Below are 16811 nucleotides of genomic sequence, written 5' to 3' on the forward strand. Positions count from 1 at the left end.
AAACAGAACAATCTGTAGCAATCTGACTTTATCGAAAACTTCTCGAACTCCAAAAATTCTGAAAAAATAGGAAGACCTGAGAAATTTGTATATTAATCTTCTGCAAAAAGAATTAGGGCAAAAGCACTTTCTGATAAAAATTGATAATTATTTCTGTGAGCGCAAAGTTTCTGTCTTTTACAGCAAGATCAAACAACTATCACCCAAGAAGATCCTATCGGTTCTACTTGGCACAAACACTAAATTAAACACAAAAAACACAATCATAACAGTAGCATAATTGTGCTAACACTCAAGAACAGAAAGCAAAAAAGCAAAAATAAAATGTATTCATTGGGTTGCCTCCCAACAAGCGCTATAGTTTTACACCCTTAGCTAGGCATAAAGCAAGGATCTAAGTTTGGTCATCTTTGGTTCGAGATCCATAAGATGCTCTCATGATTGATTCATAAGGTGGATTAATTCTAGTTCTAGGAAAGTGTTCCATACCCTTCCTCAAAGGAAATTGGAACTTAATATTGTCTTCTTTCATATCAATCACGGCACCGATGGTGCGTAAAAACGGTCTACCAAGAATAATTGGACAAGACGGATTGCAATCAATATCAAGAACAATAAAATCTATGGGCACATAATTACTATTTGCAAGAATAAGAACATCATTAATTCTTCCCATAGGCATTTTAATAGTAGAATCCGCCAAGTGCAAATTCAAAGAACATTCTTCAAGATTAGTAAGACCAAGCGCATCACATAAAGATTTCGGAATTGTAGAAACACTAGCACCCAAGTCACACAAAGCAAAACACTCATAATTTTTAATCTTGACTTTGATAGTAGGTTCTCATTCATCATGCAATTTTCTAGGAATTGAAACTTCTAATTCCAATTTTTCTTCAAGAGCTTTCATCATAGCATCAACAATATGTTTAGTAAAAGCCTTATTTTGTTCATAAGCATGGGGTGAATTTATCATGGATTGCAACAAAGAATACAATCAATCAAAGAGCAACTATCATAATTAAAGTCTTTGTAATCCAAAAGAGTGGGCACATCACTAGTTAAAGTTTTGACCTCTCCAAACCCACTTTCATCAATTTTCTCAACAAGATTTTCACCCTCCGAAATATTGGGATGCCTTCTAGCTAAAGTTGACTCTTCTCCAGTCCCTTTTTCATCAATCTTAACTTTACTAAACAAGGAATCAATAGAGGAAACACCAATCATTTTAAGATCTTCATCACTTTTGTCTTCTAACGAGATTGGTTTAGCGGCAATTTGATTTACTAAGGTAGCTTCTTCATCGGATATTTTTCCTAGCAAACTTTCGGCAAAAGCATACTTAGATTGTAGATTGCAAACTTCTCTACTGATATCATCAAGTTGTTTTGTAATAGCATCAAGCACAACAGAGTGCTCCTTAAGTTCTTCAGTAAAATACTTATTATGCTCAAATTGTGTAGTCATATATTCCTTAGTACTTTTCTCAATTTGAAGAAAAATATTTGGGTAAGGAACATCATAATATTTTCTTTGAGGCATCATGACTACGCAAACAAGAGTGCACACAAAAACAGATTCGGCAAGAAAACGGCGAACGGAAAAAGAGAGGCGAATAAAACGGCAAATTTTTGTGAAGTGGGGGAGAGGAAAATGAGAAGCAAATGGAAAATAATGTAAATTGCAAGGAGATGAGATTTGTGATTAGGAACCTGGTATATGTTTTAGATCCTCCCCGGCAACGGCGCCTAAATTCCTTTTGATGTCGCTTGAAGCTACGTCGGTATTTCCCCAAAGAGGAAGGGATGATGCAGCACAGCGGCGGTAGGTATTTCCCTCAGATATGAAACCAAGGTTATCGAACCAGTAGGAGAACCAAGCAACACAACATACAGCCCCTGCACACAAATAACAACCACTCGCAACCCACGTGTTAAAGGGGTTGTCAATCCCTTTCGGGTAACGGCGCCAGAAATGGTCCGTGGACGGGATAAAGTTTTGTAGTAAATTGATAGATTGAATGCCAAATAAAATAAATAAGGAAAAATTGCAGCAAGGTATTTTTGTTTTAATAGATCTGAAAATAAATGCGAGAGAAAAGTAGATCGCAAAGGCAAATATATGGGAAAGAAGGCCCGGGGGCCGTAGGTTTCACTAGTGGCTTCTCTCGAGAAAAATAGCAAACGATGGGTAAACAAATTACTGTTGGGAAATTGATAGAATTTCAAATAATTATGAAGATATCCAGGCAATGATCATTATATAGGCATCACGTCCAAGATTAGTAGACCGACTCCTGCCTGCATCTACTACTATTACTCCACACATCGACCGCTATCTAGCATGCATCTAGTGTATTAAGTTCATGGAGAAACGAAGTAATGCAATAAGAACGATGACATGATGTAGAGAAGATCTATCTATGTAGAGATAGACCCCATCGTTTTATCCTTAGTAGCAACGATACATACGTGTCGGTTCCCTTTCTGTCACTGGGATCAAGCACCGTAAGATCAAACCCACTACAAAGCACATCTTCCCATTGCAAGATAAATAGATCAAGTTGGTCAAACAAAACCCAAATATTGGAGAAGAAATACGAGGCTATAAGCAATCATGCATATAAGAGATCAGAGAAACTCAAATAACTTTCATGGATATAAAAAGATAGATCTGATCATAAACTCAAAGTTCATCAGATCCCAACAAACACACCGCAAAAGAGTTACATCATATGGATCTCTAGGAGACCATTCTATTGAGAATCCAGCGAGAGAGAGAAACCCATCTAGCTACTAACTATGGACCCGAAGGTCTACAAAATACTACTCACGCATCATCGGAGAGGCACCAATGGATGGAGTCTAGATTAGATCTGGTGGTTCTGGACTCTGCGGCGGCTGGATGAATATTTCGTCGACGTTCTTAGGGTTTCTGGAATATTGGGGTATTTATAGAGCAAAGAGGTGGTCCGGGGGGCACCCGAGGTGGGCACAACCCACTAGGGTGCGCCTGGGCCTCCTGGCTTGCCCTGGTGGGTTGTGCCCCCCTCAGGGCATCCCCCAGGCGCAGCTAGGGCCCGTTGTGTTCCTTCTGGCCCATAAAAATTCTCCGTAAAGTTTTGGGGCATTTGGACTCCGTTTGATATTGATTTTCTGCGATGTAAAAAACATGGAAAAAATAGCAACTGGCACTTGGCACTATGTCAATAGGTTAGTACCAAAAAAGATATAAAATGACTATAAATGATTGTAAAACATTCAAGATTGATAATATAACAGCATGGAACAATCAAAAATTATAGATACGTTGGAGACGTATCAATACGCCTCCAACGTATCTATAATTTTTTATTGTTCCATGCTATTATATTATCCATCTTGGATGTTTTATATGCATTATTATGCTATTTTATATCATTTTTGGGACTAACCTATTAACCTAGTGCCAAGTGCCACTTGTTGTTGTTTTCTTACTTTTGTCTTTACAGAAAATCAATATCAAACAGAGTCCAAACGGAACGAAACTTTTTTTCTTGGACCACAAGACACCTTGGAAGCTTTGGGAGGAGGCCAGAAGAGCCACGAGGGCATGACAAGCTCGAAGGGCGCACCCTAAGGAGGGCACCCCCCAGGCTTGTGGGCCCCTCGTAGCTCCTCTAGCCCTAATTCTTCTTCTATAAATACCCAAGTATTCCCCATAGACTAGAGGGCACACCAAAAGTACTTTTCCGCTGCCGCAAGTTTCTGTCTTCGTGAGATCCCATCTGGAGACCTTCTCGGTACTCTGTCGAAGGGGGATTTTATCACGGAGGGCTTCTGTATCAACCTTGCTGCCCTTCCGATGATGTTTGAGTAGTTTACCACAGACCTACGGGTCCATAGCTAGTAGCTAGATGGCTTGTTCTCTCTCTTTGATCTTCAGTACAATGTTCTCCTCGATGTTCTTGGAGATCTATTCGATGTAATCTTCTTTTGCGGTGTGTTTGTTGAGATCTTATGAATTGTGGGTTTATGATCAGATTATCTATGAATATTATTTGAGTCTTATTTGAACTCTTTTATGCATGACTAAGATAGCTTTGTATTTATCTCCGGTCTATTGATTTGGTTTGGCCAACTAGATTGATTTTTCTTGCAATGGGAGAGGTGCTTTGTAGTGGGTTCAATCTTGCGGTGCTTATTCCCAGTGACACAGAAAGGGACATGACATATATTTGTATAGTTGCCACTAGGGATAAAAAGGTGGGGTTTGTTCATGTTGATTGGATCTATCCCTATACATCATGTCATCTTGCTTAAGGCGTTACTTCGTTCTTGTTAACTTAATACACTAGATGCATGCTGGATAACAGTCGATTTGTGGAGTAATAGTAGTCGATGCTGGCAGGAGTCGGTCTACTTGTCATGGATGTGATGCATGTATTCATGATAATTGTCTTAGATATCTTCATAACTATGCGCTTTTCTATCAACTGCTCAACAGTAATTTGTTTACCCACTGTATGCTTTCATTTAAGAAAGAAGCCTCTAGTGAAAACTATGGCCCCCGGGTCTATCTTTTATCATATTATTTTCAGATCTACAAAACCAAAAGGCCAAAAGTACCTTGCTGCAATTTATTTACTTTTATTTTATTTTGTACTTTTACTTATCTTTTATATCTATTACTATCAGATCTCATCCTTGCAAGAAACCGTGAAGGGATTGACAACCCCTTTATCATGGTGGGTGCAATTTTTTTGTGTGTAGGTGCAACCATTGGTGACTTGTGCGTTCCTCCTACTAGATTGATACCTTTGTTCTCAACTGAGATAAATACTTATCTCTACTTTACTGCATCACCCTTTGCTTTTCAAGTTAAAAACTAATGCAAGCTCAAGAAATAGCAAACATCTATTCAGATCACGGCGCAGATTGACGGTTGCAGACGTTTCCGCAGGTGCATGCCTCCACACCTGCGTGCCCCTGCGAATTTTCACTTTCATCCGGATTTAATGTTTGTTCTAGCATTACAAGATGCATAGACCAAGTGTAACGAAAAGCCTCTATTTTAAAAAGGAAAAAAATGTTGCCTGAAAGGCTAGTCAGAATGACAACTATATATCTGGTAAAATGTCCCAACATAGGTGGTGATCATGTTATGAACCATGCAACTTTTTGAACTATGTGATGTTTATCTGCTTGTTTGATTGATTTGTCATATTTCACGCAAATGCTCAATAACTTATGGGGTTTGCACATCACCTAGACGAAAGGTCAAAAATTTATATCAATAAAGTTTCTCAGGGGAAAAATAATCTGCATAGATATTAGTAATTAGATAATATAGTGCATACTCTAGATTTTATAAATTGTTATAGATGCCCACATGACAATAAATAGAAGCATATTCGTACATTCTCAAAATTCTTTTTAATCATTACAATTAATGACAGTGGGTACATAACCAAGCAATCGAGTTAGGATGACGGCATATTATTGCAAAATGAATACAACCAAGCTATTTACGATGCTAGATTGTTGGTTCTAAATATGTTGGCTGAATGTAATTTTAGTTCCAGCACTACACGATAATCATGAGGATAAATTTATGCCCCATGCATATATACGATGTAATTGTGGTCATTGCCATAGTAATGTCGGGAGACGAGCAATTGTTAAAGTATTTATAAACTGTGTACCCTCTCCATTCCAAAATAAGTGTTGTGGTTTTAGTTCAAATTTTGAAATGGAGAGAGTAAATTTTTAGACTATGTACCGTATTATGTGGCCTTCCTTTGTATTTGATTGACTTGTTTCAAGCAAGACTTCATAATGACATTTTTTTTGCATGTCATCTCGATGCAAAGGTCGGAAGGATGAATAATGAAATAGCTCCTCTAAAAAATATCTCCATCACAATTGATTTAAGTGTATGTAGTGCACTCTAGATTTTCAAAGTATTAGAGGTTCACATGAATTAAAGGGGAGCGTGTCCGATGTATTCACAATATCATTGTGAATCTTTAGAATTAAAAACACCAGTTATGCACTGGAGTTTGTGTGCACGGATTGAGGTTATGAAAGGAATCAGATGAAGCTAATTATGGTGCCATATCCCTTCCAACTTTACATTTAGTTGAGGTTTATATTTGTTCCAACATTATACAATGAACTAGTGTATATTTCACGTTCTATTGTTACTACCCATTGGGGGTTCTTTCCACCTATCCCTCACGGCACTACTTCGCTACCGATCACCCAGGAGTATTTAGCCTTGCAAGGGTCATCTTAGGTTGCATGCATCTTGTGTTGCGATTTGTTGTCTTTGCGACAATGCCAAGAGTTGAGCGGTTGCCAAAGTATTCATGTCCTCATATAGGGGGAGATCGCGTTATAAACCACGCAACTTTTAGATGATGTGCCATCTGTGTTGTGTTGCTTCTTTTTCTGTCTGATTAGTTTCTGTCGTTTTGCGCAAACTTTGAATAAGCTTTTAGTTTTGCGTGTCATCTGGTGTGCTGCTGAAAACAATTCATGGAATACAATAAAAGCATATCTAGTGCACTATGGGTATTGGGTATTATTACCTTTAAAATCATTATTAGAGGTCTACATGACAATGGATGAAAAGCGTGTTATGTTCGTGCTCTCTCGGTTTCAACTTGAATGTATAGCCGGTATAAACCCGGGCAGCCGGGCGAGGACACGGACACATTATTGTGAAATGAATGTAACAAGATTATTTATGGCGGTGCTAAATTGCTCATTTTGACTTTTGGTCAAAGTTAATGGTAACGGTTGTTCTATCGTTACAAGATGAAGAGAACCAATCTCAAAAATATAAAAAGGGAGATGCAGAGGCCAAGTGTGTTGAAAGCCTCTATTTTCAAATGGCAAAAAACGTTGCATGAAAGGTTAGTCGGGATGACAGGACATGAAGTTTCAGCTCGCAAGCTTATATGCTCCCTCATAAACAGTAAATGAAAAAAATAGTAAAAAATCAGGTTTCTTTTGTGCAAACAAACATTGATTGAATCAGATGAAGCTAATTATGGTGCCATATCCCTTTCGACTTTACATTTAGCCGAGGTTAATATTTGTTCCAACATTATATAGTGAAGTACTGTATATTTCACGTTCTATTGTTACTACCCGCTGGGGGTTCTTTCCACCTATCCCTCATGGTACTACTTCGCTACCTGTCACCCAGGAGTATTTAGCCTTGCAAGGATCATCTTAGGTTGCATGCATCTTATGTTGGGATTTGTGGTCTTTGCGACAATGCCAAGCGTTGAGCGGTTGCCAAAGTATTCAATCCTCATATAGGGGGAGATCACGTTATAAACCATGCAACTTTTAGATGATGTGCCATCTGTGTTGTGTTGGTTCTTTTTCTGTCTGATTGGTTTGTGTTGTTTCACGCAAACTTTAAATAAGCTTTTGGTTTTTGCGTGTCATCTGGTGTGCTGCTCAAAACAATTCATGGAATACAATAAAAGCATATCTAGTGCACTATGGGTATTGGGTATTATTACCTTTAAAATCATTATTAGAGGTCTACATGACAATGGATGAAAAGCATATCTGTTCGTGCTCTCTCGGATTCATCTTGAATGTATACTAGAACGGAAGATAGCCGGTATAAACCCGAGCAACCGGGCGAGGACACGGACACATTATTGTGAAATGAATGTAAGACGGTTATTTATGGCGGTGCTAAATTGCTCATTTTGACTGTTGGCCGAAGTTAATGGTAACGTTTGTTCTATCGGTACAAGATGCAAGAGACCCAATGTCAAAAAAAAGGAAGATCCAGAGACCAAGTGTGCTGAAAGCCTCCATTTTCAAATGGCAAAAGACGCTGCATGAAAGGTTAGTCGGGATGACAGGACATGAAGTTTCAGCTCGCAAGCTTATACGCTCCCTTATGAACAGTAAATGAAAAAAATAGTAAAAAACAGGTTTCTTTTGTGCAAACAAACATTGACGAATTCTTGACATGCGTGCAAACTTTCATAAAGAAACAACATTCCAAAATGCTTCCGTAAAAAAGCAAAATTGATGCTCCAAAAAGTCTGTTTTTGAAAGCATTTTGAAGCATTGTTTTTTTTACACGGGAGCATTTTGGAGCATATAGTACTAGTATTGGGAGCGAGTAAAAGGCAGCGACGTCAAGGGAAGAAGTTGACATGCATGGTCGTCACTCGTCACATGTAAAATGGGCGAGTTCTCCGCTTGACCGAGCTCGGGCGGCGACGAGGAGAACCGCCCCTCCCTCCCGCGTGGCTGTCCAGTGTCCACGCTCCAAATCTGAGATTCTCGGCGGGCGGCCCACAAGGGAAGAAGGTTTGTGAATGCTCTGCGTCTCTCGAGGCACGTACACCGCCCCGCACCCCGAAACCATCAGTCTGCTGCTTGGACCAACGTACGCTTCCCACGTTACGTGGACGGACGCAACCTCGTTCTGAATCCATATCCCTCCCATGCACCCCCGTCCCCTTCTCAAGTACGTATAGCCGCTGCAAAAACAAGACAAGAACTCTCTTTCCATTTTTTAACATCCGATCGACGAGATGAAACCAGGCCAGGCCGCCGTTACATTCACTTTGTGGACCTGCGCCCTCCTAATTATTAGCGCTTGGCGCGGAGCGATATATCTCTCTGAGGAATTTAGACTCCTTGGCACTGGCGATCTCGAGATGCTAGCCTTCTTTGCTGCTGCTGCTGCTGCCGGTATTTTATAAGTGATTCTCTTCTCCGTGTGGTGCACAAGAGATGGATGGTCCTCTCCTTGGAGGCCTTGAATCGATCGTTGCTGCCCATGTCAGCCGGAGACTTCAGTCCTGCCTCCTGCGACCACAAACGCATTTACAACATGCATGCATGCATCCATGTGACCCAGATCATATACGCTAGCTAGCCGTCAAAGTTTGTTGCCTGATGCTAGTCGAGGGAGCACGAATTTCACCGGTTTGCTACTGCTAGTACAAAACAATCATCGCCGTATCTCTCTCTGATTAGACGAAGTGAAACCTTGACAAGCGACGAAACGATCTCAATGGATAGCAGAGCAGTAGTAGAATTCACAGGCGCTGCGCTGGTAGTTCTTTTGACCTGATGTGCAAGACGAAAGAAGCGTTCGATCGATCCAAGGCGCCTGGCTGCCCAAACAAAACAAAAGACCATGCATGAATGGTGTATAATACTACTCCACTACTGTAGGTGCCAATATACTATAGCATCATTGCGACTCACCTCGATATGAGCAAAGATGCCCTTGTCTCATTGGAGAGGGGTGAAAAGGCCCTCCCTGAATGTGAGAGGATTTCACACTAGCTTCTCCCCCATACTACTTCTCGCCTTGTTCCTCTGGTCTGTCCTCTACTCTGCGGTCTGCACCCCACATCCTTGGGGTCAACCAGCCTGCCTGTTCTCCAAAAGATAGGGGCAACAAAAAAGAGGTGCATTGCATGTGTAGCTGAAAAGCAGTAGATGTCAAACTGAGACCGGTTTCACATGTTGATATTCACCAGAGCTTTTCACTGACCCAGTCTGTAGTCGCTCTGAATTCTGACCACTTGATTCTTCAGGTTCAGAACGGGTATGCAGAGGCCTGCCATGTCATACAGCTGCAGCCTGCAGCTGCTGCTGCTGCAAAGAGATTAGAGGGACCCCACAACTGTTGGCTCCTGACACTGCACAAGAAGCCCAGACCAATGACTCCCAGGGTAAGAGATGGACGAATAATGCATCTTTAACACAAAAGAAGAAGGAAACAAAATCAACCATGGGCAGCACAGCACAGCACCAAGCTCATAGACAATCGAACCAAGCTGACAATCAAATAACACCAGTGCTTCTAAAACACATCTGCAATCACAAACCTGCTCCTCGATGGTGAGATGCGCGTATTATACGCAGATCCGCTGATTTGACAGGCGGATCACAGAATTTGTAAACAAGTGGTCAACTCAGGCACGCTTGAAAGTATGCATAGCAGACAAACTGCCTCGTACCGTATGTCAACAACCTTTAACATCCTCCATCGGATCCAATTTTAAAACGAGTAACAATCAGACCCATTGCTTTGCTTGATCCCTGAGAACTCGGTCAAGGAAACAAACTATTCTGGGAGTCAGCATCAGAAGAGGGTCTTGACAGTTTGAATGGAACGTTACAATGGTTGCAAAACTTCAAGTAGTAAAGGGAGCAGCATATTTCTGTACTAGGTTAGCTTAACAGTACAGCATACCAAGTGATTGACAACTGACAGTTGCAGACTGCTACCATATTTTTTTTCCAAATAATAGACTGCTTCCACATATCCAAACATTTATCAAGGTCATTTTGATCTCAAACACCTGCTCCGTACTTATTAGTTTAGTACATGTCGCAATCAAAATTGTTAACAGCCTTCTCTTGGCTTTGGACTATAACATATTCAGAACTGAAGAGTAGATTTGGTCCGATTCAGAGGGTTATTATTGAATTGTAGGTGTATTAGGAGTACTACACTATACACAAAAAGAGTGCTCAGCGCCACAGATTTGACTAAGACTATACAGAAACGATGTATCCAGACATTTTCAAACTTCAAGAAGAAAAAGGCATACGACTCGATTGAGCAACAAATTCTAAATTATAATGGTGGAAGCTGGACGCAGCAAAGAAACATTTGAAAGGGTCAAATGTACAGCATATGAAAATAATATTGTCTAATCTAGTCAGGCAATCAAGACGTTGCAGTAATACATGGCAAATATGCTATATTAGTAAAAAAAAACGTTACTGCCCTTGCTCGCATACTTTGATTTTACTAGTCTGTTTTCTGTCTTTTTGATGATATGGATGCTTGAGAAGATTTATCACTTCCACTATATGGTATACAACTAGAAGGGTCAGCCTCATTGTCTGCCGTCGATAATGTTACCAGACAATGATTTTATAGTAAACCTTAGTTTTCCTACTGTCCATCAGTTTAGCAAACCATTTTTCAATAACCATCAACTTCAGTGCACCCCAGAAACTTCCACTGAAAGAACTGGATGCATCACCTTTTTCCTTCCGTTGTACTACCTCCGTTTCTAAATATAAGCCTTTTTAGACATTTCAATACGGACTACATATTCATGTATATAGACGTATTTTAGAGTGTAGATTCACTCATTATGCTCCGTATGTAGTCCGTATTGGAATCTCTAAAAGGGCTTATATGCAGAAATTTCTGTTCTCCTTGGACCTTCCACTCGTGTTAGATCGGATTTAGGAAATAGTACTACAGCATAGGAAAGTACTCCCTCATCCTAAAATATTTTGGGACGGAGGGAGTATATCTTTAAACAGACAATTCATACTTTTGGAAGAACAGCTGGGGTACATAAGCTAAGCCTTGTAGGCATAAGGCATGCATACAGATATGCATCACAGCCTATCAGCGACATCATTTTTTTCAGGAAACTTACAACTAAATTATGCGTATCATAGCTCTAGCAGTGGCAACAAATGTTCAAGAAATTTAAAAAATAAGCTCCAGATAGTAGGACCCAGTATTGAAGCTGAGTTGAATGACCCAATAAATCCGAGATGCATGGTTACTTAAGAAAAGAAACTGCACTAGAGCTTTTTCCTTTGTTTGAATCAAAAACATATCAATGAACAAATCAAGTTGGGTTATGAGCTAGCAACTCAAGCTGGCACAATGGCATCCAAATAAATAACCAACATCGCAGGAAGCAAGATATCCACATGCTTAATGGAACTTAGGCAGAGCATGTTCTTCAGTGTAAACATACTACAGGAGAACTTCATTCCCATGTACTAGAAGAAATGTACTGTGATAATCAACCACAATAAATTTAAAACTCGAAGAATTGCCCATCCATAAAAGAGCATCCGTTCAGCTAGGTTATAGAATCTATGCCACCAAGTACCAGAAGGTGAGTAATAACAGCCTACCCATAATACAGCCTACTAGGTTATCCTTGAGATCTTTTCTTGTGAGCGGTAGACACATATCCTTTCTTCCTTAATAGTACATTATTCCATGAATTCCTCAATGCGAGGCTCATCCAAGGTTTACGAGTCGACGAGTCGTTCCGAGGTAGAGACTCATAGACTAATCGAGACTAGTCTAGACTAGTGCTAGACTAGTCGACATGGTACTGTAGTACTCAGCTACTAATACCTAGTGGTAGTATGTAGTATATACTAACAGTACAGTATGCAATAAAACCAGCCACTGTCTAAATAATTGAGCTATGCAGTGTTCTGGGCCCAAGTGGGTATGCCATAGGACCAGCCACTGTCTAAATACTAGCCCAGCACCACGCAGCACCCCCCAGCTGGCCCATTTGGGCCCAAATGGCCAACCTACTTAGCCCCCAGCCACTGGAACCCTAGCTCCCGACCTCTCCAATCGCCGCCGCCAGCGCCATCACGCACGGGAGCACGCGCGCACGCGACCCGCGCCTCCTCCCGCCTTCTACCGGTCCCGGCCGCTGCCGCCGGCGAGCCCGCCGACCACCGCCATGCCTCCTCCTTTCCTCTCCTCTCTCTCTCTCTTCCTTCTCTCTCGTCTCAAGGCCGCGCGCCCCTACGGGTCACGGCCATGGTCGCTGCCTGAGCACGAGCTCCGGCCGGCCGCCGCACCTGGCTGCGCCATCCGCCGTCCCGGCGGTGGCAGGGCAGTGGGTGCTGGCGGCGCCTCGTCCCAGCTGAGGCAGCTCTCTTTTTTGAGTCGCTCGACTCGTATGTGTCGACTAGTCTAGACTAGTCGTCGACTAGTCCATCCACGGCTTGACTCTTATTTGTAGTCTACACGAGAAAATGAGTCGACATCCACTTTGCGACTCGTAGACTAGTCGAGCGACTAGTCTAGACTAGTCGTTCGACTCGTAATCGCTGGGCTCATCAAAATGCAAAATCTAAGACTACTATAAGGCTACTAAGAAATAACAAAATAAGAAGAAAAAATGAACGATTAAATTACTACTCCCCAATATTCAACTGGCTGATTAATTTCTTATAAGGTACCCATATTTCTTTGCCAAATAAGCCAGCAAACGTCAATGTTTTCCCAAAAGTCTCCGTAGACCTCTTTCCAATGAAAAAACTTTTTTGTGTAATTCCAAATGTGAATCTCAGCCATATGTCCCATATCCATGTACGCAGATACCAAACAGCAACTCAACAGGAAGGCTAGTGATGCAGTCATTTACCGCTCACAGTTGAGTAAACCACCACTGTTGCATATCTTCGAACTTTTATCAACAAAAATACTAGCCATTTTCAGAACTGTAGTACTGTATAACAAAGGTTTCACTTTTTTTCTTTTGGCAAGAAACAAATGTTTCGCTGTGTAACTACCATCAACTAATGACACAATAATGAACTTAATTTTGCTAATAGAAAGATAAGAGACAGAGGGATTTCCTCAGCCGATGAATATTTTATTCTTGATTGTATCTACAATGTTGAATACTCAATGTTTCTGTAGAAAGCAAAAGGGAAGGGGGTGAGAACATGCAGGAGAGCATGGCATTCATATTTCAAAGATTCGAAATTACAAAGAACTATCCTTCACTATATATCTTCCCCGGGAAAATTAATTACTCCAAACTTAAACCCTGTAGGCATGTACACCTTTCCGGTTTACAATCCGGTCATCCTTGACAATATTTTTCAAAAGAATGTAAGTCAAGTATCATTGAGCATGCTACAGATGGTATCAACAGCATCAGAATGAGAAGTTTAGTCTTCCATACTCAAGTTAATCTGGTAATCCTGGTGACACAAAATGGATGACCAAACAGAAAGCATAAGAGCCCTTCCTAACCTGACAACCAAAAGGAAAATTGTCATCTTGCAGCAGAAAATTATGATCATGCTACAGTTCAAAGAGAGAGAAACAGCTATGTGATGAAATTACCTATGTTATGTTCCCAGGTATTCCATTAAATCATCATCATGCAGCAGCAAATCATCAATATCTGGGATCGGGCTGCTCATACTGATATAGTCCAAAGGTAACCCCTCAAAAGAACTGCCAACAAACTTATCTTGCTCACCGTAGAATGGAAAATCTACGAGGTGTTGCATATCTCCAGGGACAGAAGTTGAACTTCCACCACCAATCACATGATCACCATAAGGACTGTTGTCAGCTGGTGCCCTGATACCCATGGGAACCACATGATGATCCATCATAGGTAATGGCACTGATTGTTTCGGAGGTAAAGTCTGATAGTTACTGGGAAAACTATTAAAACCAGAATTGGCATGCAGTGGAAAGGGGCTTCCAGACTTTGACCTGGCATTATCACTACTTCCATAAAGTACAGGCTGATATATGCTTACAGGAGTAGCATCCACAGGTTGGGCATTATCAAAGCCATTAACCCCAGACCCAGGAAGATAAACATGCCCTTGAGCATTTCCTCTGTGTTGTAAAGCTTCACTTGTAACGGCCATCTGATTGAAGCTTGTAATCTGGTGGTTAGCCATGCCTGGAATCTCTACTTGGTCCAGTCGGTTCATATCGGGAATCAGATTTCCTGGATTTTCTGGTGCATCATCAGTCCTTTGTACCTCCTGCTCAACAGCAACGGAACTGTGACGTGCTCTTTTTCTCTTTGGTGGTTGTTTTTTTGTTCCTTCCTTAAGAACAACAGCCTGATAAAGATGTTTAGTGTTCGCCCTTTCTCTGTCTCTTCTGGAGACATGCTCCTCGCTGGATTGTGCAGCTGGAGAAAGACCTTGCTCATCATCTTTAGATGATATTGAAAGAGGAGCCTCCTCAAAACCATCAACATCATACTCATTACTGCTGCTGTGTGCGTTCCTAGTTCCATTTCTGTCTTCTGGAGCACTGCGGTGAGTAATCTCTGAGACGCCATTGTCAATACCGTGCACAAGTCTTTCCTCTCTCTGTAGGACTCCCAACCAAATCAGGCTCTCCTTTGCAGTCATTTTATCCTGCAAGATTTTGGATTTGCGAACATGGTTTCTGATCTTATCAAAGTTAGGGGACATGTGCTTAATAACACATGTAAGCACCCCGACCTTCCAAACCTTCTTAAGGTCATGAGGTTTTTTGTAAGGAGCAATCTGTCCCCTTGGAAGGCCCAAGGCAGCCCACCACTCTTCATTCCCCGCAGGCCACCATGGGGGCGGAGTGCCCTTCTCCAGGGGGTACTTGCGCTGCGGTGGATTACAGTGCTGCATCAATGATGAAAGCAGTGAGCCCAGAGTGGCGTCTTGGAGATCCATCAAGCTGTGCTCGTTCTTGACAACGCTACTCTGAGCATCAGCATCCACCAAGTGCTCGGCCTCGTACTTTGCAATCGCTGCCGGACCATTCTTATCAAACTTAACCTTCTCCTTCCACCAAGCTCTAATATTATCCGACGCACCACTCACAGGCTTCCCTTTCTCAGGGATGATCCCATAGACAAACCCACGGGCATTGCACACCTCCATCAGCTTGAGCATGTACTTGAGGATCCCGTCGTGCGCCCTGGCCATCTTCTTGCGCATGGCCTGGTCGGATATCTGCTTGGGCTTGGACTTCTCCAGCTCCAGTTCAGCCTGCTGCAAGGCTAGCCTCTGCTGCCTCTCCTTGATCCTCCTGAGCCTGACCCTGTCCTTCCACATTCGCCGGGCCAGCTCCTCCGGCTCAATCTCCTCGTCGCTGACATCGTTCTCGTTGATGCCGTCGACCTCGAAGTCGGACGAATCTCCGAACTCCGTCGCGAGCAGAGCCAGCTGATCCATAAGAACTGATATGGCCTCGCAATCCCGATCACGTCCAATCCACCCAACCCCTCCTAGTCCCGCCAAGCGAGGGAGTCATGGAAACAGCCTTCCCGCCGCCATTTTTTCGGGAAGACAAGCTGCGCCGCGCCTGAGGCTTCAACTGAGATCAGCACTGCGCGCTGAAGAAGACAAACCTAATCGGACCATGGAAAGAAGGATCAGCAAAACAAATCGGCACGAGCGGAACGAACTCCTCGAACGAACAACCCACTGGACCAATCTAGGGTTTCCTCACCCGAGAGAAGAAGACGGGGAGGAGGAGGGAGGAACCTATCCACGCCCGCCGCGGCACCGGCAGTCGTCGCCTGGCTGCGCGCCGCCGCCGTCGGCGACGACGAACTGCGGCGAGGATTGGTTTGGTGGAACGGCAGATTGGATGGGGAGGAGGCGGATTCGGAGAAGAATGGGCGAGAGGGGGGAGATGATTGGAGACGGGGGAAATTCGCAGGTTCTGCTCGAGATTCCGTTGGTTTCCTTGTGTGGAAATTATTTATTGGGGGATGGAAAGGGGGGGAAAAGGAAAGGAAGGAAACTCGAGGGAAGGCCCAGCGCGGGGAGGAACAGAGCAAACAAACACGGGACCTCCTCGGCTCGTGTGTTTTCTCGGATCCCCTGCTCCTGCTCGCCGTGTCAACTGCCTTGTGGCCTCTCCAATGTGCCACAGCCCAAAGGCATTGTTTTTTGTTTTTTGTTTTTTGTGAATGAAGGCATTGTTTGGGGTGGACGTGCTCTCTTGTAGGCACGAATGAAGGCATTGTTTAACAATCCAAAACTATTTTCAGTATCTAGTACAGACCAAAATGTTAGACTTATTTTTTCTTCACTTAACATGTAAGACTTGATTATATGAAGTACTCCCTCAGTTCGAAATTACTTGTCGGGAAAATGGAGAAAAATTGATGTATCTATACTAAAATACGTCTAGATACATCCATTTTAACGGTAAGTAATTTTGGACGGAGGGGGTACTCTCTTTGTCCACTACTACAACATATTCTAATAAAATATGAATCG

General features: G+C 42.3%; 1 protein-coding gene across 2 annotated transcripts; it reads right to left on the reverse strand.

Moving 5' to 3' along the window:
• Positions 1-13396: 13396 nt before the first annotated feature.
• On the reverse strand, positions 13397-16317 carry LOC123121930 (ETHYLENE INSENSITIVE 3-like 3 protein). 2 transcript variants are annotated; one of them, XM_044542026.1, is made up of 3 exons: positions 16033-16317; positions 13912-15931; positions 13397-13818 (listed from the first exon to the last, which is right to left on the reverse strand). In XM_044542026.1, exon 2 carries the CDS (start codon positions 15753-15755, stop codon positions 13917-13919), a length of 1839 nt encoding a protein of 612 aa, XP_044397961.1. In that variant the 5' UTR covers positions 15756-15931; positions 16033-16317; the 3' UTR covers positions 13397-13818; positions 13912-13916. The 2 variants fall into 2 exon arrangements, with proteins under 2 accessions (XP_044397961.1, XP_044397962.1); XM_044542027.1 differs by having other exon boundaries at positions 16068-16307.
• Between the last annotated feature and the right edge of the window lie 494 nt (positions 16318-16811).

The sequence above is a fragment of the Triticum aestivum genome, chromosome 5D (assembly GCF_018294505.1).
Source record: "Triticum aestivum cultivar Chinese Spring chromosome 5D, IWGSC CS RefSeq v2.1, whole genome shotgun sequence".
Classification (NCBI taxonomy): Eukaryota; Viridiplantae; Streptophyta; class Magnoliopsida; order Poales; family Poaceae; genus Triticum; species Triticum aestivum.

What these genes read in the sequence shown, in the direction of transcription:
- LOC123121930 (XM_044542026.1), bottom strand. Translation starts at nt 15,755, where the DNA reads ATGGATCAGCTGGCTCTGCTCGCGACGGAGTTCGGAGATTCGTCCGAC.